This window comes from Nerophis ophidion, linkage group LG09 (genome assembly GCF_033978795.1).
Source record: "Nerophis ophidion isolate RoL-2023_Sa linkage group LG09, RoL_Noph_v1.0, whole genome shotgun sequence".
NCBI lineage: Eukaryota > Metazoa > Chordata > Actinopteri > Syngnathiformes > Syngnathidae > Nerophis > Nerophis ophidion.
The window spans coordinates 38,822,236-38,845,858 of record NC_084619.1 but is presented as its reverse complement, the minus strand read 5'-3'; the positions used below and the strand labels follow the sequence as shown (position 1 = coordinate 38,845,858).

At 37.9% G+C, this 23,623-nt stretch overlaps 1 protein-coding gene across 1 annotated transcript in view; it reads left to right on the top strand.

Annotated features, from left to right (window-relative positions):
* The window catches only part of b3gat2 (beta-1,3-glucuronyltransferase 2 (glucuronosyltransferase S)), a 206,290-nt gene that overhangs the window by 97,181 nt on the left and 85,486 nt on the right, over positions 1 to 23,623 (top strand). Inside the window, exon 2 of the mRNA XM_061910970.1 lies at positions 19,419 to 19,563. Within this exon, the coding sequence (XP_061766954.1) occupies positions 19,419 to 19,563 (145 nt within the window). The remainder of the gene's footprint in view (positions 1 to 19,418; positions 19,564 to 23,623) is intronic.

Genomic DNA, 23,623 nt, shown 5'->3' with positions numbered 1-23,623 from the left:
ATGGATACGATAAAAAAGGTGATTGATGAGATCTCAGGACCATTAATGTATATTAGTAACCTATCATTTCAAACAGGTACATTTCCAAACAAAATGAAAATAGCTAAAGTTGCACCAATTTATAAGACTGGTGATAAACATCTATTTACAAATTATAGACCTGTTTCTTTACTTCCACAATTTTCTAAAATCATTGAAAAACTGTTCAATAACAGATTAGAGAGTTTCATAAATAAATATAGAATACTCGAAGACAACCAATATGGATACAGAGCTAATGTTTCAACTTCAATGGCTTTAATTGAAATCACAGAAGAAATTACCAATGCAATAGATAGTAAAAAATGTGCGGCAGCAATGTTTATGGATCTAACTAAAGCATTTGACACAATAAATGACAATATTTTAATAAAAAAACTGGAACGATATGGCATCAGAGGGTTAGTCTTAAATTGGATAAGAAGTTATCTAACGAACAGGAAACAATACGTGAAGCTAGGCGAACACACTTCTACAATGCTAAATATTTCCTTTGGTGTACCTCAGGGATCAATACTAGGACCTAAATTATTCAATCTCTATATAAATGACATTTGTAAAGTTACAAGAGATTTAAAGTTAGTATTATTTGCGGATGATACAACAGCCTTTTGTTCAGGAGAGAACACTCAGAAGATAATACAAATAATACCAGAAGAAATGAACAAATTAAAAAAATGGCTTGACAAAAACAGACTATCATTGAATCTCAGTAAAACTAAAATAATGCTATTTGGTAACAGTAGAAAAGAAAGTCAAACACAAATACAAATAGTACAAATAGACGGAGTAGAAATTGAAAGAGTAAATGAAACCACATTTCTAGGTATAATGATTGATGATAAATTGAACTGGAAATCTCATGTAAAAAATATACAACATAAAGTTGCAAGAAATACATCAATAATGAATAAAGCCAAATATGTTCTAGACCAAAAATCACTTTATATTCTCTACTGCTCACTAGTGTTACCATATCTGAGTTACTGTGTAGAAATATGGGGAAATAATTACAAAAGAACACTTCATTCACTAACAGTGTTACAAAAAAGATCAGTTAGAATAATACATAATGTTGGGTATAGAGAACATACAAACCCTTTATTTATTGAATCAAATATACTGAAATTCCACGACATAGTGGAATTGCAAACAGCTAATATTATACACAAAGCAAACTATAACCTGCTTCCCAAGAATATACAACAATTCTCCTCAACAAAAGAAGAGAAATATAATCTTAGAGAAAAATGTAATTTAAAACATTTGTATGCACGTGCAACACTTAAGACCTTCAGTATATCAGTATGTGGAATTAAATTATGGAATGGATTAAGCAAAGCAATCAAACAATGTACTAATATGATCCACTTCAAGAAACTCTTCAAACTGGAAGTGTTTACAAAGTACAAAAATGAAGAACCATGATAAACATTCTGATTTTACTCACCCATTCATTCTCAAAATAATCAGATTTATCTCATCGTATGGAATAAAACTTACTTGAGCAATTATTTATTTATTTATTTATTTGTATGGTGATTACTTATTACTTATGGAGTATACATTGTGAATACATTGAGAACAGGAAGTGAACAAAAGTTTTAGCAACTGTTATGTAAAGAAAAGGGGTAGGATTAAATAAGCTCTGCTTCTTCCTCCTCCTTTTCGAACATGTTGAAAAGAGAAACTGGAAATTGTGATGTATCATGTTGTATGCTTGCATGTTCGAAATAAACTCAAACTCAACTCAACTCAACTCAACTCCATAGCTGCCGTCGACTCCCCTGAAACATTGGCGTCAAGACACCCGTGGAGACACCCTTCCGACTATCAGGTACTATTTAATTCACTAAAACAGTAGCAACACAATAGTTTCCCAGAATTAAACTAGTAAATGTGTCTAAAAACATCGGAATCCGTCCCAATGCAATCGTGTTTTTAATTTCTTTTAATTTTATATTATATATTTTTTTTCTAGACCGTCGTTATCAATATCTTCAAACACGAATCGTTCATCCTCGTTCAAATTAATGGGGAAATTGTTGTTTTCTCGGTCCGAATAGCACTTTTTGTTGGAGGCTCCCATTTAAAACAATGTGAATATGTGAGGAGCCATTACACTTGTGACGGCATCGTCTGCGACTTCCGGTAGAGGCAGGGCTTTTCTTTTAACACCAAAAGTTGTGAACTTTATCGTGGATGTTCTCTACTTAATCCTTTCAGCAAACATATGGCAATAGCGCAAAATGATCAAGTATGACACATAGAGTGGACCTGCTATCCCCGTTTAAATAAGAAAGTCTCATTTCAGTAGGCCTTTAACTTTATCATGATTCTGCTTTATGATCATGTTTGGATCAGGGGTAAGAGATTCTTTGAGGAGGGAAATGTTATCAGAAAAGTCATTCTTTTCAAAGCAAGAATCAAAACTATTAAATGGGAGGTCAGCCATATTCATTCTCTCAATTTTTTTTTCACTGATCCACTTCACTGAGAGATGGAGGTCATTGCTTTTTGTCCTTTCCAAGGTGCCCAAAGATCTCCACTGATATATTTGTGTTCTGCCTTGTACTATAAACTCTTTGAGCTTTCTACTTACAGTATCTCAGTCCTTTCCTGCAAGCTCCCTGTGTAAGACTACGTTTACACTGCAGGCCAAAGTGGCCCAAATCTGATTTTTTTTTTTAAATCTGACACTGCAAGTAAAATGTGATTTTTTCCAGACCCCAGTGTAAACGCTCACAGGTCCCAATGTGGCCTCGACATCACTTGCATGCGCATTTTGATGAAGTGAAAACAAAATAAGTTGACTGCGAGGAAAGCCCTACTACTAGAAAATAAAATAAAAGTCGCAAGACTTAAAAAGAGTGTTATTTACGTGAAAGTCAATGAAAGTAATATCATGTATGAATGGATGTATATTGTGTAATATATTTGGAGGGTTCTAAGCTTTTAATGGCTGTTGAGTAGAGGAGACGCTGACATCAGCTGACACTTATTAAATACCCCCAAGAATAAATTTGTCAGGGGTAGTGTTGTCTCGATACCAATATTTTAGTACCGGCATCAAAATGTATTTCAATACTTTTCGCTACTTTTCTAAATAAGGGGGATCACCCAAAAATTGCATTATTGGCTTTATTTTGACAAAAAATCTTACAGTACACAAAACATATATTCAACAATTTTGTATTTACATAAAATAGTGAACATACTAGACAACTTGTCTTTTAGTAGTAAGTAAGCAAACAAAGGCTCCTAAAATTAGTCAGCTGACATATGCAGTTTTATTGTATCATTTTCCATTCTATTATTTTGTCAAAATAATTAGGGACAGGCTGTAAAAAATTATTATTAATCCACTTGTTCATTTACTGTAGATATCTGCTTACTTTCTTTTCTAACATGTTCTGTCAACACTTCTGTTAAAATGTAATAGTCAAAAGTTAAAGTACCCAAGATTATCCCTCACACACACTAGGTGTGGTGAAATTGTTCTCTGCATTTGACCCATCACCCGTGATCACCCCCTAGGAGGTGAGGGGAGCAGCGAGCAGCAGCGGGGGCCGCGCCCCGGAATCCTTTTTGGTGATTTAATCCTCAATTCCAACCATTGATGCTGAGTGATATTCTTCTGTTTTTTGATACTTTACATCAGTTTTGGATGATACCACAAATTTAGTTATTTATCTGATACCAAGTAGTTACAGGATCATACATTGGTCATGTTCAAAGTCCTCATGTGTTCAGGGATGTATTTTCTGAGTTAATAAACACAATATTTTTAAAAAAAGGAAAAAAGATTTTGTGACGATAGAAAATATCGATGTAACCATAGTAGTATCGACTAGATACGCTATTGTACTTGGTATCTTTACAGTGGATGTCAGGTGTAGATTCACCCGTGGCATTTGTTTACATTCAGGTTGCTAGCTTGCTGTTAGTAGTTAGCTATCGTGTCCTCCTGCCGTGTGTAGTGAAGCGTGTTTAGCTATTCCTCGTCCTGCAGGGATGATATTTGTAAGAGGCGTACTTTATTTGTCGCCACGGGAGTGAGGATTAGTGATTTAGAAGAAGCTAAAACACTGCCGACGGCAAATAGATATTAGCCACGAGCAACCTAGCCATTTCTTAAAGCACCTCTTCCTGAGGGTGTTTCAATGTTATATATTGTGAATGTTGTCTGTCTATCTGTGTTGGCCCTGCGATGAGTTGGCGACTTGTCCAGAGTGTACGCCGCCTTCCGCCCGATTGCAGCTGAGATAGGCGCCAGCGCCCTCCGCGACCCCAAAAGGGAATAAGTGGTAGAAATTGGATGGATGGATGGATGTTAGTTTTTGGGCCAAAATGCGTACGTTCTCCTTTTTCTGTCTACACACAGTTTCTTTTTGTAAGTTCTCCGTTATTATGCTCTGTCAAACATGCTCGTCTGCTCGCAAAACCAGCAATACCGTGACGTGACGACGCATCGTCATTCCCCGGAACCTGTACTTTTCAAACAGAGTGTAGTACCGTTTTTGATTCGTTAGTATTGCGATACTATTCCATTACCGGTACACTGCACAACCATAGTCAGGAGAGAAAAATCCGGTCAGTGGGTTAAGTCCGCGATAAGCTGGGTGACTGTCAAGATGCCGGCCCTCAGCTGTATCGTATGTAGATGGGTGAAAAGTAAAAAGACCAAAGTGAAATGAATAGTGAAGTGAAGTGAATTACATTTATATAGCACTTTTCTCAAGTGACTCAAAGCGCTTTACATAGTGAAACCCAATATCTAAGTTACATTTAAACCAGTGTGGGTGGCTCTGGGAGCAGGTGGGTAAAGTGTCTTGCCCAAGGACACAACGGCTGGAAGCGGGGATCGAACCTGGAACCCTCAAGTTGCTGGCACGGCCACTCTACCAACCGAGCCATCCCATCCCAATAAAGGCTCAAAGTCATCCATCCATCCATCCATCCATCCTTTTTCTACCGCTTATTCCCATTTGGGGTCGCGGGGGGCGCTGGCGCCTATCTCAGCTACAATTGGGCGGAAGGCGGGGTACACAATGGACAACTCCCCACATCATCGCAGGGCCAACACAGATAGACAGACAACATTCACACTCACATTCACACACTAGGGCCAATTTAGTGTTGCCAATCAACCTATCCCCAGGTGCATGTCTTTGGAAGTGGGAGGAAGCCGGAGTACCCGGAGGGAACCCACGCATTCACGGGGAGAACATACAAACTCCACACAGAAAGATCCCCAGCCTGGGATTGAACCCAAGACTGCAAGACCTTTGTATTGTGAGGCAGACACACTAACCCCTCTTCCACCGTGATGCCCAGCTCAAAGTCAGGGGTGCATATTTCCTCCCAAACTGTGCCGTCAGTATAGTACCTCTCATTGATGTAAAAAATCATACCGCGCCTTTTCAAGATTTGTTCATTATGCGAGGCGGCCGGTGCGTCTGGACGGGGCGCCCGATGCTGCTGAGGTGTAGATCCGTGTTGCTGCCACAGCTCTGTAAAGGCCGCAAGCATGTGCTCCTAAAATCACGCTTGCACCTTGCGTAAGCGTTGTTTGTCCATTTTATTACGGATGCATTGAACATTAGAGAGAAGGATAGTCGATGTCGGTTATGCAGTCTGTATTTCCTCTTTTTTCAGCGCTTTGTGTGTGATATTTCATCTGTCCTTGCCAGGTTATTGCTCTATAGCAAGTGGGAAATTGGGCGGATTTGCTTTGCCCGCTGTCTGTGGTTGCAGTTCAAGCAATATCCCCCAGCTGTAGGTGATCCTCATGTACGCCGCCACGCCACCGTCAACATTCAATCTGCTGGCAAACCCAATAAAAATAGTCCAAAGCGCCACACATATGCCTAAATAGTTGCACCTCATTATAAAAAAACTTCCACACAAAAAATAGACATACAATTCACAAAAATAAAGTTTAAAACTATTACTACAAAATTAATATTCTTCTTCAAAACTTTACATGCAGTGTCAATATTTGAGTTGAGTTGAGTTGAGTTTGAGTTTATTTTGAACATGCAAACATACAACATGGTACATCACAATTTCCAGTTTCTCTTTTCAACGAAAAGGAGTACGAAGAAGCAGAGCTTATTTAATCCTACCCCTTTTTCTTTTACATAACAGTTGCTAAAGCTTTTGTTCACTTCCTGTTGTCAATTTATTCACAAAATACTCCATGATTAATCTCAACAAAAATAAATAAATAAATCATAATTGTTGAAATAAGTTATATTTCATATGATGAGATGAGTAAGATTATTTTGAGAATGCATGAATGGATGAGATCAATTCAGAATGTTAATCATGGTACTTCTTCTTTGTACTTTGTAAACACTTTAAGTTTGAAGAGTTTCTTGAAGTGGATCATATTAGTACATTGTTTGATTTCTTTGCTTAATCAATTCCATAATTTAATTCCACATACTGATATACTGAAGGTCTTAAGTCTTGTACGTGCATACAAATGTTTTAAATTACATTTTTCTCTAAGATTATATATCTCCTATTTTATAATATTTTACTAGCATAAATGCTAAAAATAGAATTTTTCGTCCTTGATTAATTAGAAATTTTTTTTCCAACCAACTTGGTTCGAAGTACATCATCGGTGTACACATTCTTAAACATTAATCCTAACCATTTTTGATACCATTTTTTTCAAATCCTTTTTCCCCCGTCCTTGCATATTTTTTTCCAAATTTACAAAATAATTTCCCATGAGTGCTAACTTTTTTTTTTTTATCCATTTACTTAGAATGTAAACTGTGAACATGTACTTTTCACTTTGCGAAGATTTTTTCCACTCTTGCAAAAAAACGTTTCTAAACTGTTTTTTTTTTTTTTGGTGTTACTAAAATATGTAAACAAACCAACCCTTAACCATAACTTTTTTTTGTTATTCACTCACCTTTATCCACTTTTAAAAATGCTATCTGAAACCGCGTTATTTATCTGACCAACCTGTTTTACAGTACCTCATATTTGAATAGTTTCTTGTTTAACAGTATCTCATATTTGACTAGTTTCTTAAATGCTAACCATAAAATTTTTTATGGAAGGACAATGTATACAAAGTATTTAAAGATAGCTAAATACACTGCTAGTTTGACACACGGTACTGTTTATGCAGATTTACTCTGCAAGTACATGTTTTACTATCATATGTATATTATTATTGGAGATATATTATGAACCTCGATATGAAAACACTTACCTGAAAGTAGACTTTGCATGTGCACATAAATATGTAGCTATACGGGGCCGGATGCTGCCTTGTAGTGATGGCTTTATGACATTAGGAGAACATATCCCTGGACTAGACAGTAGTACAAACACAATGCACTTTAAATTATTTCAATTATTTCCTAATATATGGAAAGGTTGATGAATTATCGATGTTCCTACAAGAAGAAAAACAAATAATATTGATCGGTGGTCAGTCCACACATTGAAGCTAAAAGAAAGCCTGATTACTTCTCTTGTAATGTCACCAGAAAAGTGTTTGAAAAAGGACTAAAGTGGATTCCTGTCAAAAATGTTGGCGTTAATTAAATAAAGCATCCATATAACATTAAATTGTTTAAGCCTTTTTAAGTAATAGCGTTGTACACAGTGTATTACAAGTGATATGCTGTAATGCAGGGGTCACCAACGCGGGTCCCGCGGGCACCAGGTCGCCCATAAGGACCAGATGAGTCGCCCGCTGGTTCTGTTCTAAAAATAGCTCAAATAGCAGCACTTACCAGTGAGCTGCCTCTATTTTTTTACATTTTATTTATTTACTAACAAGCTGGTCTCGCTTTACTCTACATTTTTAATTCTAAGAGAGACAAAACTCAAATAGAATTTGAAAATCTAAGAAAATATTTTAAAGACTTGGTCTTCACTTGTTTAAATAAATTCATTATTTTTTTTATTTTGCTTCTTATAACTTTCAGAAAGACAATTTTAGAGAAAAAATACAACATCAAACATGATTTTAGGATTTTTAAACACATATACCTTTTTACCTTTTAAATTCCTTCCTCTTCTTTCCTGACAATTTAAATCAATGTTCAAGTATTTTTCTTTTTATTGTAAAGAATAATACGTACATTTTAATTTATTCTTTATTTTAGCTTCTGTTTTTTTGATGAAGAATATTTGTGAAATATTTCTTCAAACTTATTATGATTAAAATTAAAAAAAAATATTGTGGCAAATCTAGAAAATCTGTAGAATCAAATTGAAATCTTATTTCAAAGTCTTTTGAATTTCTTTCAACATTTTTGTTCTGGAAAATCTAGAAGAAGTAATGATTTGTCTTTCTTAGAAATATAGCTTGGTCCAATTTGTTATATATTCTAACAAAGTGCAGATTGGATTCTAACCTAATTAAAACATGTCTTTAAAATTCCAAAATTAATCTTAATCAGGAAAAATTACTAATGATGTTCCATAAATTCTTTTTTAAATGTTTTCAAAAAGATTCAAATTAGCTAGTTTTTCTCTTCTTTTTTTCGGTCGAATTTTGAATTTTAAAGAATCGAAATTGAAGATAAACTATGTTTCAAAATTAAATTTTCATTTTTTTTCCTGTTTTCTCCTTTTTTAAACCGTTCAATTAAGTGTATTTTTCATCATTTATTCTCTACAAAAAACCTTCTGTAAAAGGAAAAAAAATGTACGACGGAATGACAGACAGAAATACCCATTTGTATATACATATATATATATATATATATATATATATATATATATTTATATATATATATATATATATATATATATATATATATATATATATATATATATATATATATATATATATATATATATATATATATATATATATATATATATATATATATATATATATATATATATATATATATATATATATATATATATTAAAGGTAAATTGAGCAAATTGGCTATTTCTGGCAATTTATTTAAGTGTGTATCAAACTGGTAGCCCTTCGCATTAATCAGTACCCAAGAAGTAGCTCTTGGTTTCAAAAAGGTTGGTGACCCCTGCTGTAATGTAACATGACGCCAAATTAAGTTATCATATATTCAGGAAAAAGAAAACAAATTAGTTAAAAAGCAAATCACTTTTTATTAATTCTCCAAGACTCTCGCTGTTGCCGTAACATTTGCTCCTTTATATGTTATGGTTAATTAAACTTGTAAAAGGCCATTCTGATGTACAGTATATGCAGGTATATACAGGTAGGTAGATACTGTACAGTGGATTGTTTGCAGTTGTTAAAGAGGAGGACTAGCCCTTTACCCTAGTCAATAAGTAAACAATCGCCTTAAAAAATATTATTTTATTCAGTGAGGAAATTTGGGGGATGCTCCGCTCTTAAGTATATGCCAAATTGACACAAAATAATAATAACAATATTAAAAAAAGTAAACATTTGAAAATTTGCAGACATTTTGAAATGAGAACTGTTTTAAACTCTCCATGTAGATGTACGTGTTAATATAGTTTGCAATATTACAGTTATTATTATTATTATTATTATTATTATTATCCTTGTTGTTTTAGGAAAAGGTTAAGTTTAAAAAAAGAGAACAAACAAGAAACTATTTTCTTCTTGTGTAAAACATACAGTATACATGAAAACAAAAATAGTTTTAGGAATGCATTAGTTTTTAAAAGCTCTATATAGTCAGAATTGACACTCAAACATTGTTAAAATTAAGAAGCTATGGTTGATTTGTAGCTTTGCATTTCAGTTTTGTTGTATATGTTGTTGTTCAATGACGATTAATGCTTCTAATTCTAATTTCTTAGTATCACAAAGCAGATTAACCCCTGAAATGAGTCAAAAAATACTCTTATAGTGCAACTTAAAATCATGATATGTATATTAAGCATGTACAAATAATTACAAATAGAGCAAAACTATCAATATTCCTACAATGTAGTGAAATAATATGTTATTTAAAAAAAACAACAATAGGTGGTTGAGAAATGAATGCTATTGTGATATTATATTTGCAATTTAAGTTATATGGGCAGCGTAGCTCGGTTTGTAGAGTGGCCATGCCCGCTACCTGAAGGTCCTAGGTTTGATCCCCGCTTCTTCCATTCTAGACACAGCCGTTGTGTCCTTTACCCACTTGCTACCAGTGCCACCCACACTGGTTTAAAAATGTAAGTTAGGTAATGGGTTTCACTATGTAAAGCGCTTTGGGTCAGTAGAGAAAAGTGATCAATAAAAACAAACCCTGTTTCCATATGAGTTGGGAGATTGTGCTAGATGTAAATATAAACAAAATACAATGATTTGCAAATCCTTTTCAACCCATATTTTATTGAATGCACTACAAAGACAAGATATTTGATGTTCAAACTCATAAACTTTATTTTTTACAAATAATAATTAACTTAGAATTTCATGGCTGCAACACGTGCCAAAGTAGTTGGGAAAGGGCATGTTCACCATTGTGTTACACCACCTTTTCTTTTAACAACACTCAATAAACGTTGGGGAACTGAGGAAACTAATTGTTGAAGCTTTGAAAGTGGAATTCTTTCACATTCTTGTTTTATGTAGAACTTCAGTCGTTCAACAGTCCGGGGTCTTAGCTGTCGTATTTCCCGCTTCATAATGCGCCACACATTTTCGATGAGAGACAGATCTGGACTGCAGGCGGGCCAGGAAAGTACCCGCACTCCACATTCAGCACGTGTTGTAACACGTGCTGAATGTGGCTTGGCATTGTGTTACTGAAATAAGATGACGCTTATATGGCAGCATATGTTTTTCCAAAACCTGTATGTACATTTCAGCATTAATTGTGCCTTCATCGATGTGTAAATTACCCATGCCTTGGGCACTAAAGCAGCCCCATATCATCACAGATGCTTGCTTATGAACTTTGCGTCGATAACAGTCTGGATGGTTCGCTTCCCCTTTGGTTCGGATGACACGATATCGAATATTTCCCCCCAAAATTTGAAATGTGGACTTGTCAGACCACAGAACACTTTTCCACTTTGCATCAGTCCATCTTTGATAATCTCAGGCCCAGAGAAGCCGGCGGCGTTTCTGGATGTTGTTGAAAAATGGCTTTTGCTTTGCATAGTAGAGCTTTAACTTGCACTTCCAGATGTAGCGACGAACTGTATTTAGTGACAGTGGTTTTCTGAAGTGTTCCTGAGCCCATGTGGTGACATCCTTTAGAAATTGATGTCGGTTTTTGATACAGTGCCGTCTGAGGGATCGAAGGTCACGGTCATTCAATGTTGGTTTCCGGCCTTGCCACTTACGTGTAGTGATTTCTCCAGATTCTCTGAACCTTTTGATGATATTATGCACCGTAAATGTTGAAATCCCTAAATTTCTTGCAATTGCACTTTGAGAAACGTTGTTCTTAAACTGTTTGACTATTTGCCGACGCAGTTGTGGACAAAGGGGTGTACCTTGCCCCATTCTTTCTTGTGAAAGACTGAGCATTTTTTGGGAAGCTGTTTTTATACCCAATCATGGCTCCTACCTGTTCCCAACTAGCCTGCACACCTGTGCGATGTTCCAAATAAGTGTTTGATGTGCATTCCTCAAATTTATCAGTATTTATTGCCAACTTTCCCAACTTATTTGTCACTTTTTCATTTATATTTACATCTAACACAATTTCCCAACTCATATGGAAACAGGGTTTGTATAATTAATTTCACTACATTCAACTAAGTTTAAAATTCCTTCTTGGTAGCAATCAATTTGGCTCCATTAAATGAGGCAATTGATTCACATTTCCTTGTCTAGATGTTAAATACAGTGTAAGAACACACTTCCAGGTCAGAGGTGACTATGTTGCACGTGTTTTTTTTTTTGCGCATGCGTACTAGGTCGTGTCGCGCCGGCGGACGGTTGGGGGAGAGGTTCTTAAACGGTGGCATTGTGTATGTTTGGACAAGGATAAGGTTAGGTGGGATATAGCCTGGATAACCTTAGCCGACATAGTGCAGAAAAAAAACGAAATCCTACTTGTAAGGTACAAAACCCATTCTAGCCAAAACCAACAGCTTGTCCGTTATTCCTGGCAATTCCTCAACAGCACACTCTCTTTACAAGCCCACACAAACAGCATTACCCAGTCTGCTTACTGTTATCTACACAGTATTAATTCGCCCATCCTTTACCCCCACATACTGCTGCCATTCTGGTCCATAGTCACCTCTCATCTGGACTACTGCAACTATCTCCTGTTTGGTCACAAGTCACTCTACAGACTTCAGCTTCTCTAAACCCCGTTTCCAACTTAAAATAATTATCCTCAATTTCAAACGCCTTCACGTTCCCTAATATATTTTCGACAAATAAAACCTATGTGGATATGGTTAGTGTCAGTACCTATTTCGTTCTCAATATGCTGATACGCTGAGGAAATGGGTTCCAACATTAGCACGGCTAACATCAAGTAATGTGAAACGTATGAAGACAGCCAAATCAAATGAAAAAATAATTCCTCATTTGTGTTTGCATATTGTGGACTACATGTACCAAATTATATGACAGTCTGAAACGTTTGAAACAGTAGCCTATAGGCATACCTTGGTCAAATAGCCCCTTTTTAGGCATACATTAGGCTGCTAAGCATGTTCTACTTATTTTCACCAGTACAACAATTTCTAGCGTTGGTTGTAGTTTGTTTTAGTCTTTTTTTCTGATAGTACTGACAATAACCATATGATTGATATTTGTTGTGATATTTTACGCAGGCATGACGTACTTCTTGAAAATAGCCTAATTTCTGTAATAAAATGTGTTGATTAGAGATTTGTTTTTTGACAAAATGCTTGTCTATTCAGCTATTATGATCCCAGATTCTGCTGCGTATCTGGAAACCTCAGTCAGGGAGTGGGGGAGGGGACTACAGAATGTTGACCGTGATTGCAGTGCCATTTCTGGCCAGACTATTACAAATGCCTCTTTTAACAAGAAATACAAACTACGAACATAATGCAACGATAGATTGCTGAACAATGTCTGCTCTCACTGTGGTGATGACTGTGGTGATGATGGATGTTCATATCTTCCCGTTTAGATGAAGAATTAATCATGATCCACACAAAGGTTTGAAAGGAAAAGTTGCTAATTACAGACACGGTCTGCCCCACTTAAGAACTTTCCATTTTGGTTGATGTTGCTACCGCCAGTGGTAGCTTTTTATTGGCTACCACACACATTTCCAATAGCTATGATCATTTTGATTTTAGCATCAAAAAGCACTCACTAGCATAGCAGGAACAGCGCCAAGGCAGCATCGGTCTGAAATCTCCCGTCTTTGAGCTCACACCATTGAATGAAAGCGGAGCCAATGTTGATTCTTGACTGTCTTTTTTTACAGGCCGCCTCCATTTTCATTTTTTTTTCATCTCTTTAGACACAACTTTTCCTTTCTTTGGTTGTTTTGCAGCTTCTGCCATGATAGCAGTATTTGCACGTAGGCGTTCGCACCGACTTTCGTCTTTGTAACGAATGCGGAAAGGGGGAGTGACGTATGCCGTAAAGCAAGTCTGCACATGTGTAGTTTTTTGTGTGGCAGAGTTCCTCCCAACCTCTTCAAAGTTGTTAAGTGCAGGTAAAAGCGATGCAGATCCCCTCAGGAAGTGACAGAGGGGTCATTTAACTAGTTGTAAGTCCATGTATCATCTCAAAAGTTTTGAAAACATTTTATGAAGGTATAAAATGTTTTACTTAGTGCTGCTTTAACCACATATAGAAATATTGTTATATAGTCAGTGATGAGGTCAATGCATATCTTCGTGCAAAGATGAGTGAGGAGACGCTGACTGGTGTGCTCGCTGACAAATGTCACTCCAAATACATGACAGGACTATAGTGTGTTTAAAAAATGATATGCATTTAAGTAAAACATTTAAAACACATATTCCAATATGACATTCTGACAATAAAATTGCTTTTGTGTCAAAATATTATTACGTTCATTCATTGCTAGCAAGTACTTTACTACAATTAACAATGATTAATCAAAATTGTAATTGTGATAATCTCATTTTAAAAAAAATATTCATTTGGGCGGTATAGCTCGGTTGGTAGAGTGGCCGTGCCAGCAACCTGAGGGTTGCAGGTTTGTTTCCCGCTTCCGCCATCCTAGTCACTGCTGTTGTGTCCTTGGGCAAGACACTTTACCCACCTGATCCCAGTGCCACCCACACTGGTTTAAATGTAACTTAGATATTGGGTGTCACTATGTAAAGTGCTTTGAGTCACTAGAGAAAAGCGCTATATAAATATAATTCAATTCAATTCAATTTGACTGCACACGATACAATACAATAACCTACTGAACACAAATTTCACATTGCTGTGTTGTGATATTGTTCTTACCAGGGTTAACATAAGGAGTTAATGAGGGAAGCATGATAAAATTAATAATATTGTTTTCAAAAACACAGTCTCATTATTATCTTTTGATATATTTTCCGTTAAACAACCAGACTGTATAACATCATGATGTGTATGCTCAGCTAACCTTGATTCCTAATTTAAAAAGAAGAAAAAAGCTTACATTTTAGGTTTCTTGTGCAAGATGTTCCTGTGGCAGCAGCAATATCTGCAGATGTTGGCACAAAATGTCTTTTCCACATATAACAATAATGCACCATCTGTTGAAGTACTGTCAGCTCACAGCTACCCTTGTCTCTTGTTTTGCCAAGTAATGTCACCTTTATGGGACAGTGGGGATACATAAAACATGTGCAGTGCGTGGTCTGACACTTCTGTCTCTGCTGAGGGCTCCTTTCACAACTAAAGAGTCCAAGAAAATGGTACTGCTCGGTTCAGATACTACACTATTAAATTTCCACTTTGTGTAGCTGAGGTGGTATGTCTTTGTCAGCTTTGGAAATATAGAGTGTCTCTACAAATAGTGCTATATAGACCCAAATCATGAGTGTTATTTTTATCATACCACCTCTATTGAATTCAACGAAGAAGTGATCGTGCTGTATAGTACAAAATAACACAAGGGAGTGAAAAAACAGGAACTAATGGAATCTTGAAGTAACAGAACACAAATAAACAAAACATGATCACAAAACATGACAGTATTGTACTTATTACACAGCAGTTGTTTGATTGTATCTTGCGTCTTCGTGGTAGTTTTCATTAGCAAGTTTGAGGGTGTTGAAATTGCTATGTAAAATCGCTAATGCTAATCGGTAGCATGTTTAAAGCATAGTCAATGTAAATTAGCGCAGGGGTCAGCAACATTATGCATCAAAAGAGCCATTTGGGCCTGTCTCTACCAAATTAAAACCTGCTTGAAGTTCGCAAAGCGTATTTGATCACAACTTTGCTGCATAAAGTTTCCTTTAACGTTTTGTCACATTAAGTTCCTGTCTTGTTTCTTCACCCTCCAAAACCTGTCGTCTAGTGTGACGTATGCCTAAAAAAAAGAGTAACATTGTGTAAACAAGGCTGTAATTGGTTGGCTTTCAGTAGTTGTCCTATATTGATGCCATGAAGTACACGGCCCACCTTTGCAAGAATGCCTTCTTCTCTTGCGATAAAATTATTTTAACACAGCACCAGTTCCAGTCACACTCAATACCTCTCCAGCTAGTATTGTTTATTAGTAGCAATGAAAGCTAACAAGCTAAATCATGACAAGTTAAGTGTCATGGTTTCTCACCAGAAAACACTGCCCCTGGAATTGAAGGGCGGAACTTTCAAAGACTCATGACACTGTCTTATAATAATAATAATAATAATAATAATAATAATAATAATAATAATATTAGATTAGATTTATATAGTGCTTTTCTAGACACTCAAAGTGCTTCACAGAGGAGTGAGAACCCATCATTCATTCACACCTGGTGGTGATAAGCTACTTTCGTTGCCACAGCTGCCCTGGGGTAGACTGACGGAAGCGTGGCTGCCAGTTTGCGCCTACGGCCGCTCCAACCACCACCCATTATTCATCATTCATTCACCAGTGTGAGCGGCACTGGGGGCAAGGGTGCAGTGTCCTGCCAAAGACAAGAGGCGGGGAGCAAACCTGGAACCCACTAGGTCATGCCGCCCCTTATGGGAGAGTGTAGTGACTACAGTACACAAACTGGTTAAACTATTTGGAGCCACAACAAAGGTGTTCAAGAATCTTACTGTATTTTTTCAGCGGCTTTTTCTTGCTTTGTCGACACTGAACATTTTTAAACATTACTTAAAGGCAGTCTGTCTAACCCTTCCCTAAATGCTTGATTGCTTGTTTCCTGGCCAAGTGCTTGAGCCGTTGTTGTCAACCATACAACATCATTGTTCGTGGATCAATGCCCAGTAGTACCAACAGGCTTTTGTCGGTACATACAACAGTACGGAATCTGGTACCCATCTGTATTTTGGACACTGCGGGATCCCATTGGAAATGTGATCAAAGGTCAATCTACAGTATTCTGTGCTTGGAGGTTCTCTACTCAAAGTAGAGGCTCATCAGCAGTCCAAGCGGAACTTCACCATTAAGCCAAAAACACATTTGCTTCAAGATGATCTGGGACCGAGTGCACGCCTCGCTTTCTTCTTCTGCTTCTGAGTCTTCTCTGATTGCGAAGTAGTCTTTGGAGAATGACCTGAGAAAGAAGATCAGGCATCAACTACATGGAAACCAGTTAAGGACATTTTAGTTTAAGTGAGAAGAGAGGAAGAGCTTCAAAGCAGTTGTCGTCTTTGGGACTTGGGGCTGAGGTGCCTTGGTAGGACAATGGTGTTAAGGAGAAGTGCAAGGTGCAGTAGGGGAGATAAGTATTTGATGTACTTACTTGACCTAATTTGCAAAGACATGGCCAGCCTTTAATTGTTATGGTTACTGTACGGGAGCCTATAAAGGACTGTATATTTCACCTTAGGGGGATGACTCCAATGATTTAATATTTTTGTAAGAATCTAATCTAAGAGAGAGTGAGAGGAGACGGCTTATAAAGTTTAACAAAATACTATACAACCAAATGAACATACAATAATCAGACATGAATTACACTTCAATCACTCTTCCCCACTCACACGCTACCTCCCCAATAGAACAACCCACACTAATCCAATCACACAACACACACACACAGTCCAACCTGGGCCCCTTGGCTGGGCCAGAAGATTGTCCGTTGCGGTCCTGGTGAATCGGTGGTGCACTCAGGGGTAGTGAGTTGCAACTGCTGGATACAAAGGGGGTGTTGAAGAGGGGTGACACCTCCCGTTGTGGAGTAGAGATGGCGGGGGAAAGCACGGCCCTGCTTCCGTTAGCACGACTCAGGAGGTCCAGTCTGGAGCGAGAGGAGAACCAGCCTCGTCCTGGGTCACCTCTCTGTCGACAACTCGCTGAGCGCCTGCAATGGACACGCCAAAACTCGCTTGTCCACGCGACGTAGCAACAGTAGCACGCGACTAAACTCGCTATACTGTCCCACACTCGCTCTCCAAATTATTTAGTCACCGGGGAGATGGTCTATATTAACAAACTTAAGGATACACGTGACTAAATCTGCCGTTATTTAAGTCACGGTGCAGCACACAAACACAAGTGCTTGCTGCGGTTAGCTTACTAGCGGTTAGCATGCACTTCAACGTGAAACACCCAAATGTCCTAAACTTAAACGAGTTTAAATGATACCCGGTCACTTACACTCTGAAACAATATTCTTACTGTGGTTCTTTCGGCAATCTGCAATCATGGTAAACTTTCTGCCATGGAGAACTACCGACGCTGCGACGCACAGTGCTGGAACTCTTTTAAACAGTTTTTTCTACCAGCTGGCGGAAACGGAAATGCCCGTTACCGTGGCAACCAAAACCATAGCAACGGTAAACAACTTAAATATAGACATTTCAGCTTCCCAACGAAACATATTAAATAGAAAACAAATAATAATAATAATAATAACAGTAATCCCTTAACAGAAATGATCTCCTAACTGGAGAACTTAGAGTAACTATTACATTACCTGCAAACCTTTAGAACAGTTACGTTAAAACATGTCAGCCAAAAACTGAATAAAAGCTATACAATTGTTTGTTCTTGAGTCACTGTTACAAAGTGCACTTAAAACATTGACACTAAATTCTTAAAATTACAAGCTGAAGCAATCCATCCATCCATCCATTTTTCTACCGCTTATTCCCTTTCGGGGTCACGGGGGGCGCTGGCGCCTATCTCAGCTACAATCGGGCGGAAGGCGGGGTACACCCTGCACAAGTCGCCACCTCATCGCAGGGCCAACACAGATAGACAGACAACATTCACACTCACATTCACACACTAGGGCCAATTTGGTGTTGCCAATCAACCTATCCCCAGGTGCATGTCTTTGGATGTGGGAGGAAGCCGGAGTACCCGGAGGGAACCCACGCATTCACGGGGAGAACATGCAAACTCCACACAGAAAGATCCTCAGCCTGGAATTGAACCCAGGTCTGCAGGACCTTCGCATTGTGAGGCAGACGCACTAACCCCTGTGCCATCGTGAAGCCCAAGCTGAAGCAATGTTATCGAAAAATAAATCACCAAAACTAACGTTAAAAGTTTTGCGAAACTTTTTGAAAAACCTGCTGTGAAATCAGGCAATTAAGGCCCCACAAAAAAAAAATACTTTCAAATTTTGTAAGGACTGAGTTGGATACACAGTGGTAGTAATGCAGGAAACCGAAGCGTAAGTTACTTCTACATATTCACTGAGTGAGAGCGAATATAGAACACTGTGTGATATTTGGATGCAACAGTGCAATGCTACTGACTGATGTGTTTTGCTGTTCTGTTTTGTCATGGGCGCCTGGCTGGAGGCTATTTGTGTTAGAGAGTAACGGTGGGTGGCCAGGATTGGAAAATAGAATAAGACACACATACACATAATCACAGTAGGATGGGCTTCATGCTTTTTGTGTGTGTGTGTGTGTGTGTGTGTGTGTGTGTGTGTGTGTGTGTGTGTGTGTGCGTGTGTGTGTGTGTGTGTGTGCGTGTGCGTGTGTGTGCATGTGCGTGTGTGTGTGAGTGTATGTGTGTGTGTGTGTGTTAGATAAGCCTCAGCTTTGTTCAAGCTGGCAGAAGCAAACAGAATGCAGCTCTCATATAGGGTCCCTTCACTGGTCACAACTTTAGGGACACTTGCACAAGCGCTACATCATAATGTCTGCCTGACTTACCTGTAGTCAGCATGATGCTGCGGCACGAAAAGGAAAGTAAGCATGCTGTATGTAAGTACGGTATTGGGCATGTCAAGTTATTATAGTTGTGTCATCCTCTTGTATTGTGCATTGACAATAAAACCTCTCTAATCTGTTCTTATAAAAGATACACAATAGTTAAACTTATTCCTTTCTCTGCATTATTTTTCTTTCTAGATGCGAAACACTCGAGGCGTGTCTGTGTGGCCGGTGGGGTTTGTTGGTGGCAGAGCATATGAGCGCCCACTAGTGTCAGGGGGCAAAGTTGTGGGCTGGTACACCGGCTGGAGACCGGATCGACCATTTGCTACTGACATGGCAGGTAAGAAGCTATGTGGATACAATGCGATGGTTATTTGTTTTTAACATTTGTAATGATCCTAATAGTTTTATGGGATACTCAATCATTTCCTCTAATTTATTATCTTCAGAATCAGTTAAATTCCATAGCTGGAGTTTATACATTAGAGCAGAGGTCCCCAACCTTTAATATTATTTGATGTTTATGTGCGGCCCCGTCACAAATGACAGATATTATGTTATGTTCTGTAAATTCCCTTTTACCTTGGTTGGTTGGTTTAAGTTTATTTCAAAGATGAATGCAGCAGTTTCAACATGATATTGCTGAAGTTTTCCATTTTTCATGTTTTGAAAAGGATTAGGAAGAAGCAGAACTGACTTAATCCTACCCCTTTTCAACTTCATAGCAATTTCTTACACATCCCGTTCACTTCCCGTTTTCAATTTGTAGCAGATATATCAATGTTTGCTAAACACAACATATATCAAACACTAAGCTTGGAATTAGTTATTGACATCCAACCGCCATTTGCATCAAAATAATGATAATGCATTGAAATTATTATACAACATACATACTGTGTTCTATGCTTTATTGGTCAATAGGCTACATGTTGACTTTTTTGTTAAATTAACAATTTCAACTCTTTTTACCTCAGTTAACTTTTACCTTAGTACTTTCTGTCTAGTATAATGGATTAGGAGTTAATTGTGGTAGTACTAGCCAAGGAGCTGTCAACTCTTTGTCCAACTCTGCTCTTAATGTGTCGACAAGAGGGGTTTTACACATCAAATTTCCACAAAGTCACACTCACTGTTACACTCAGAACATAAAGAAATCAAGTGGAACCATACTTGCCAACCTTGAGACCTCCGATTTCGGGAGGTGTGGGGGGGGGGCGTGATTGGGGGCGTAATTAAGAGTGGAGGAGTATATTTACAGCTAGAATTAACCAAGTCAAGTATTTCATATACTGTATGTATATATAAGAAATACCTGACTTTCAGTGAATTCTAGCTATATATATATATATATATATATATATATATATATGTCTTGATTGGATTATCCAGAGAATAGTGCTCGATACCGTGGTAGAGCGCAATATGTAGGTGTGGCTCCTGATGATTGAGGGAACCCCTCATGAAACAGATCTGTAGAGATGAAGTAGTCTTGTGATTTTTTTCCCACACCTATATATATATAAATATATATATATATATATATATATATATATATATATATATATATATATATATATATATATATATATATATATATATATATATATATATATATATATATATATATATATATATGAGAAATACTTGAATTTCAGTGTTCATTTTTTTACACATATACACACATAACACTCATATAATCGATGTTGAGTTAAGGGTTGAATCCATCCTTGCTCTATTCTCTGTCACTATTTTTCCAACCATGCTGAACACCCCCTCCGATGATGCATTGCTGTGTGGCACGCACAAGAGTGCTTTCATCAAATGCACTAGAGTGTGGAATCTTCTATCTCTCCCTAGCATGGTCCAAAACCGGTCAATCTTTGTTTCCTGAGGAAGATCTTCACAACCAAGCACTTGGTAGTCAACTACTTCTTCCAGGAGGCTATCCAGGTCCAATTACAGCTGTGGTTTGGTACTTACAAGCTTATTTCTTCATCTTACTCGTTATCGGCATCGCCATGGCTGTATCTTCCTCATTCTTCTGCTTCGTCGACTTGTTGTGTGCGCAGTTGTGCACTGCACTCTCTAAAGGCTGTAGATGTTATTGTCACATATGCATGTACAGTAGATGGCAGTATTGTCCTGTTTAAGAGTGTCACAACATTGGTATTTACGGCAGACGAACTGCTTTACGGTAGACAAAAATGTGACTGCTGTTGTTGTGTGTTGTTACCGCGCTGGGAGGACGTTAACGAAACTGCCTAACAATAAACCCACATAAGAAACCAAGAACTCGCCCTCGATCATTCTACAGTTATAACGTCATTTGACAGGCACGCTGTTTATATTGTGGGAAAGCGGACGTGAAAACAGGCTGTCGACACGTCACTCAGGTCGGCCTGAAATTCGGGAGATTTTCGGGACAAAATTTGTCCCAGGAGGTTAGCGGGAGAGGCGCTGATTTTCCGGAGTCTCCCGGAACATCCGGGAGGGTTGGCAAGTAGGAGTTGAACATCCAAAACTGATTTAATCAAATTGGTGCTTTCATGTGTTGAATCTATGAATTTGTTCCAGACACAAACAATGCCTTTATTAAACTTAATTGTGCTGGCAATATTCTAAGTAATATGTTGGTTTGAAAAGTAATAACATCGTACAGTAAAACCAATGATGGGCAGTAACAAGCTATGTGGCTTAACTACATTTTCCACTTTTTTAACGGGTAGCTTTTCCGGTCTTAGTTACTTTTAGACCCATTTAGGCTGGAGCTAGGTCACTTAAATCAAAGCTACAAACTACAAAGAGGCCAATAAAATATGGAGAAAATACAATGACCTGGGGAAATGACAACGTCCATATTACAGACTGGCCGATCAGAGGCAAGATAAGGCGGGTCATCGAAACTAGTAAGCAAAATCATAACAGACATGGCACATAACGACGAGGGCGTCGGAAACAGAAGGACGCTTCAAACTGTCGACACAAAAAAAAAAATGAAACCTACCTGAAAATTACACAAATGAGGGATTTTCTACCAGAGATTAGATTGTTCCTTTATTGATGAAGATGACGTGCAGGAAACCCACAATAATGTGTGTCTTTGGCCATATTTAGAAAAATTTATGCGTTTGGAGAAAGCAATGCCCAAAACCTAAGTTTGTAGTTGTTTACTATGTAAATCAAAACCATAACTGCTGTCTTCATCTACAAACCCCGTTTCCATATGAGTTGGGAAATTGTGTTAGATGTAAATATAAATGGAATACAATGATTTGCAAATCCTTTTCAACCCACATTCAATTGAATGCACTACAGAGACAAGATATTTGATGTTCAAACTCATACATTTAATTTTTTTTTTGCAAACAATAATTAACTTAGAATTTCATGACTGCAACACATACCAAAGTAGTTGGGAAAGGGCATGTTCACCATTGTGTTACATCACCTTTTCTTTTAACAACACTCAATAAACCTTTGGGAACTGAGGAAACTAACTGTTGAAGCTTTGAAAGTGGAATTGTTTCTCATTCTTTTTTTATGTAGCCCTTCAGTCGTTCAACAGTCCGGGGTCTCCGCTGACGTATTTTACATTTCATAATGTGCCACACATTTGCGATGGGAGACAGGTCTGAACCAGGAAAGCCATGCTGTTGTAACAAGTGCTGAATGTAGCTTGGCATTGCCTTGCTGAAAAAAGCAGGGGCGTCCATGAAAAAGACAGCGCTTAGATGTGTTGTTCCAAAACCTGTATGTACCTTTCAGCATTAATGGTGCCTTCACAGATGTGTAAGTTAGCCATGCTTTGGGCATTAATGCACCCCTATACCATCACATATGCTGGCTTTTGAACTTTGCGTCGATAACAGTCTGGATGGTTCGCTTCCCCTTTAGTCCGGATGACACGATGTCGAATATTTCCAAAAACAATTTGAAATGTGGACTCGTCAGACCACTTTGCATCAGTCCATCTTAGATGATCTCGGGCCCAGAAAAGCTGGCGGCGTTTCTGGATGTTGTTGATAAATGCCTTTCGCTTTGCATAGTAGAGCTTTAACTCGTATTTACAGATGTAGCGGCAAACTGTATTTAGTGACAGTGGTTTTCTGAAGTGTTCCTGAGCCCATGTGGAATACTTGCCAACCCTCCCGGATTTTCCGGGAGACTCCCGAAATTCGGCGCCTCTCCCGAAAACCTCCCGGGACAAATTTTCTCCCGAAAATCTCCCGAAATTCAGGCGGAGCTGGAGGCCACGCCCCCTCCAGCTCCAGACCTGACTCAATGTTGTGACCCTCTTAAACAAGACAATACTGCCATCTACTGTACATAGAATAGAATGTAAATATATTCTACATTTAAGTGCAGTCAAGGAACATGCATCAGGGAGTCTGTTCTGA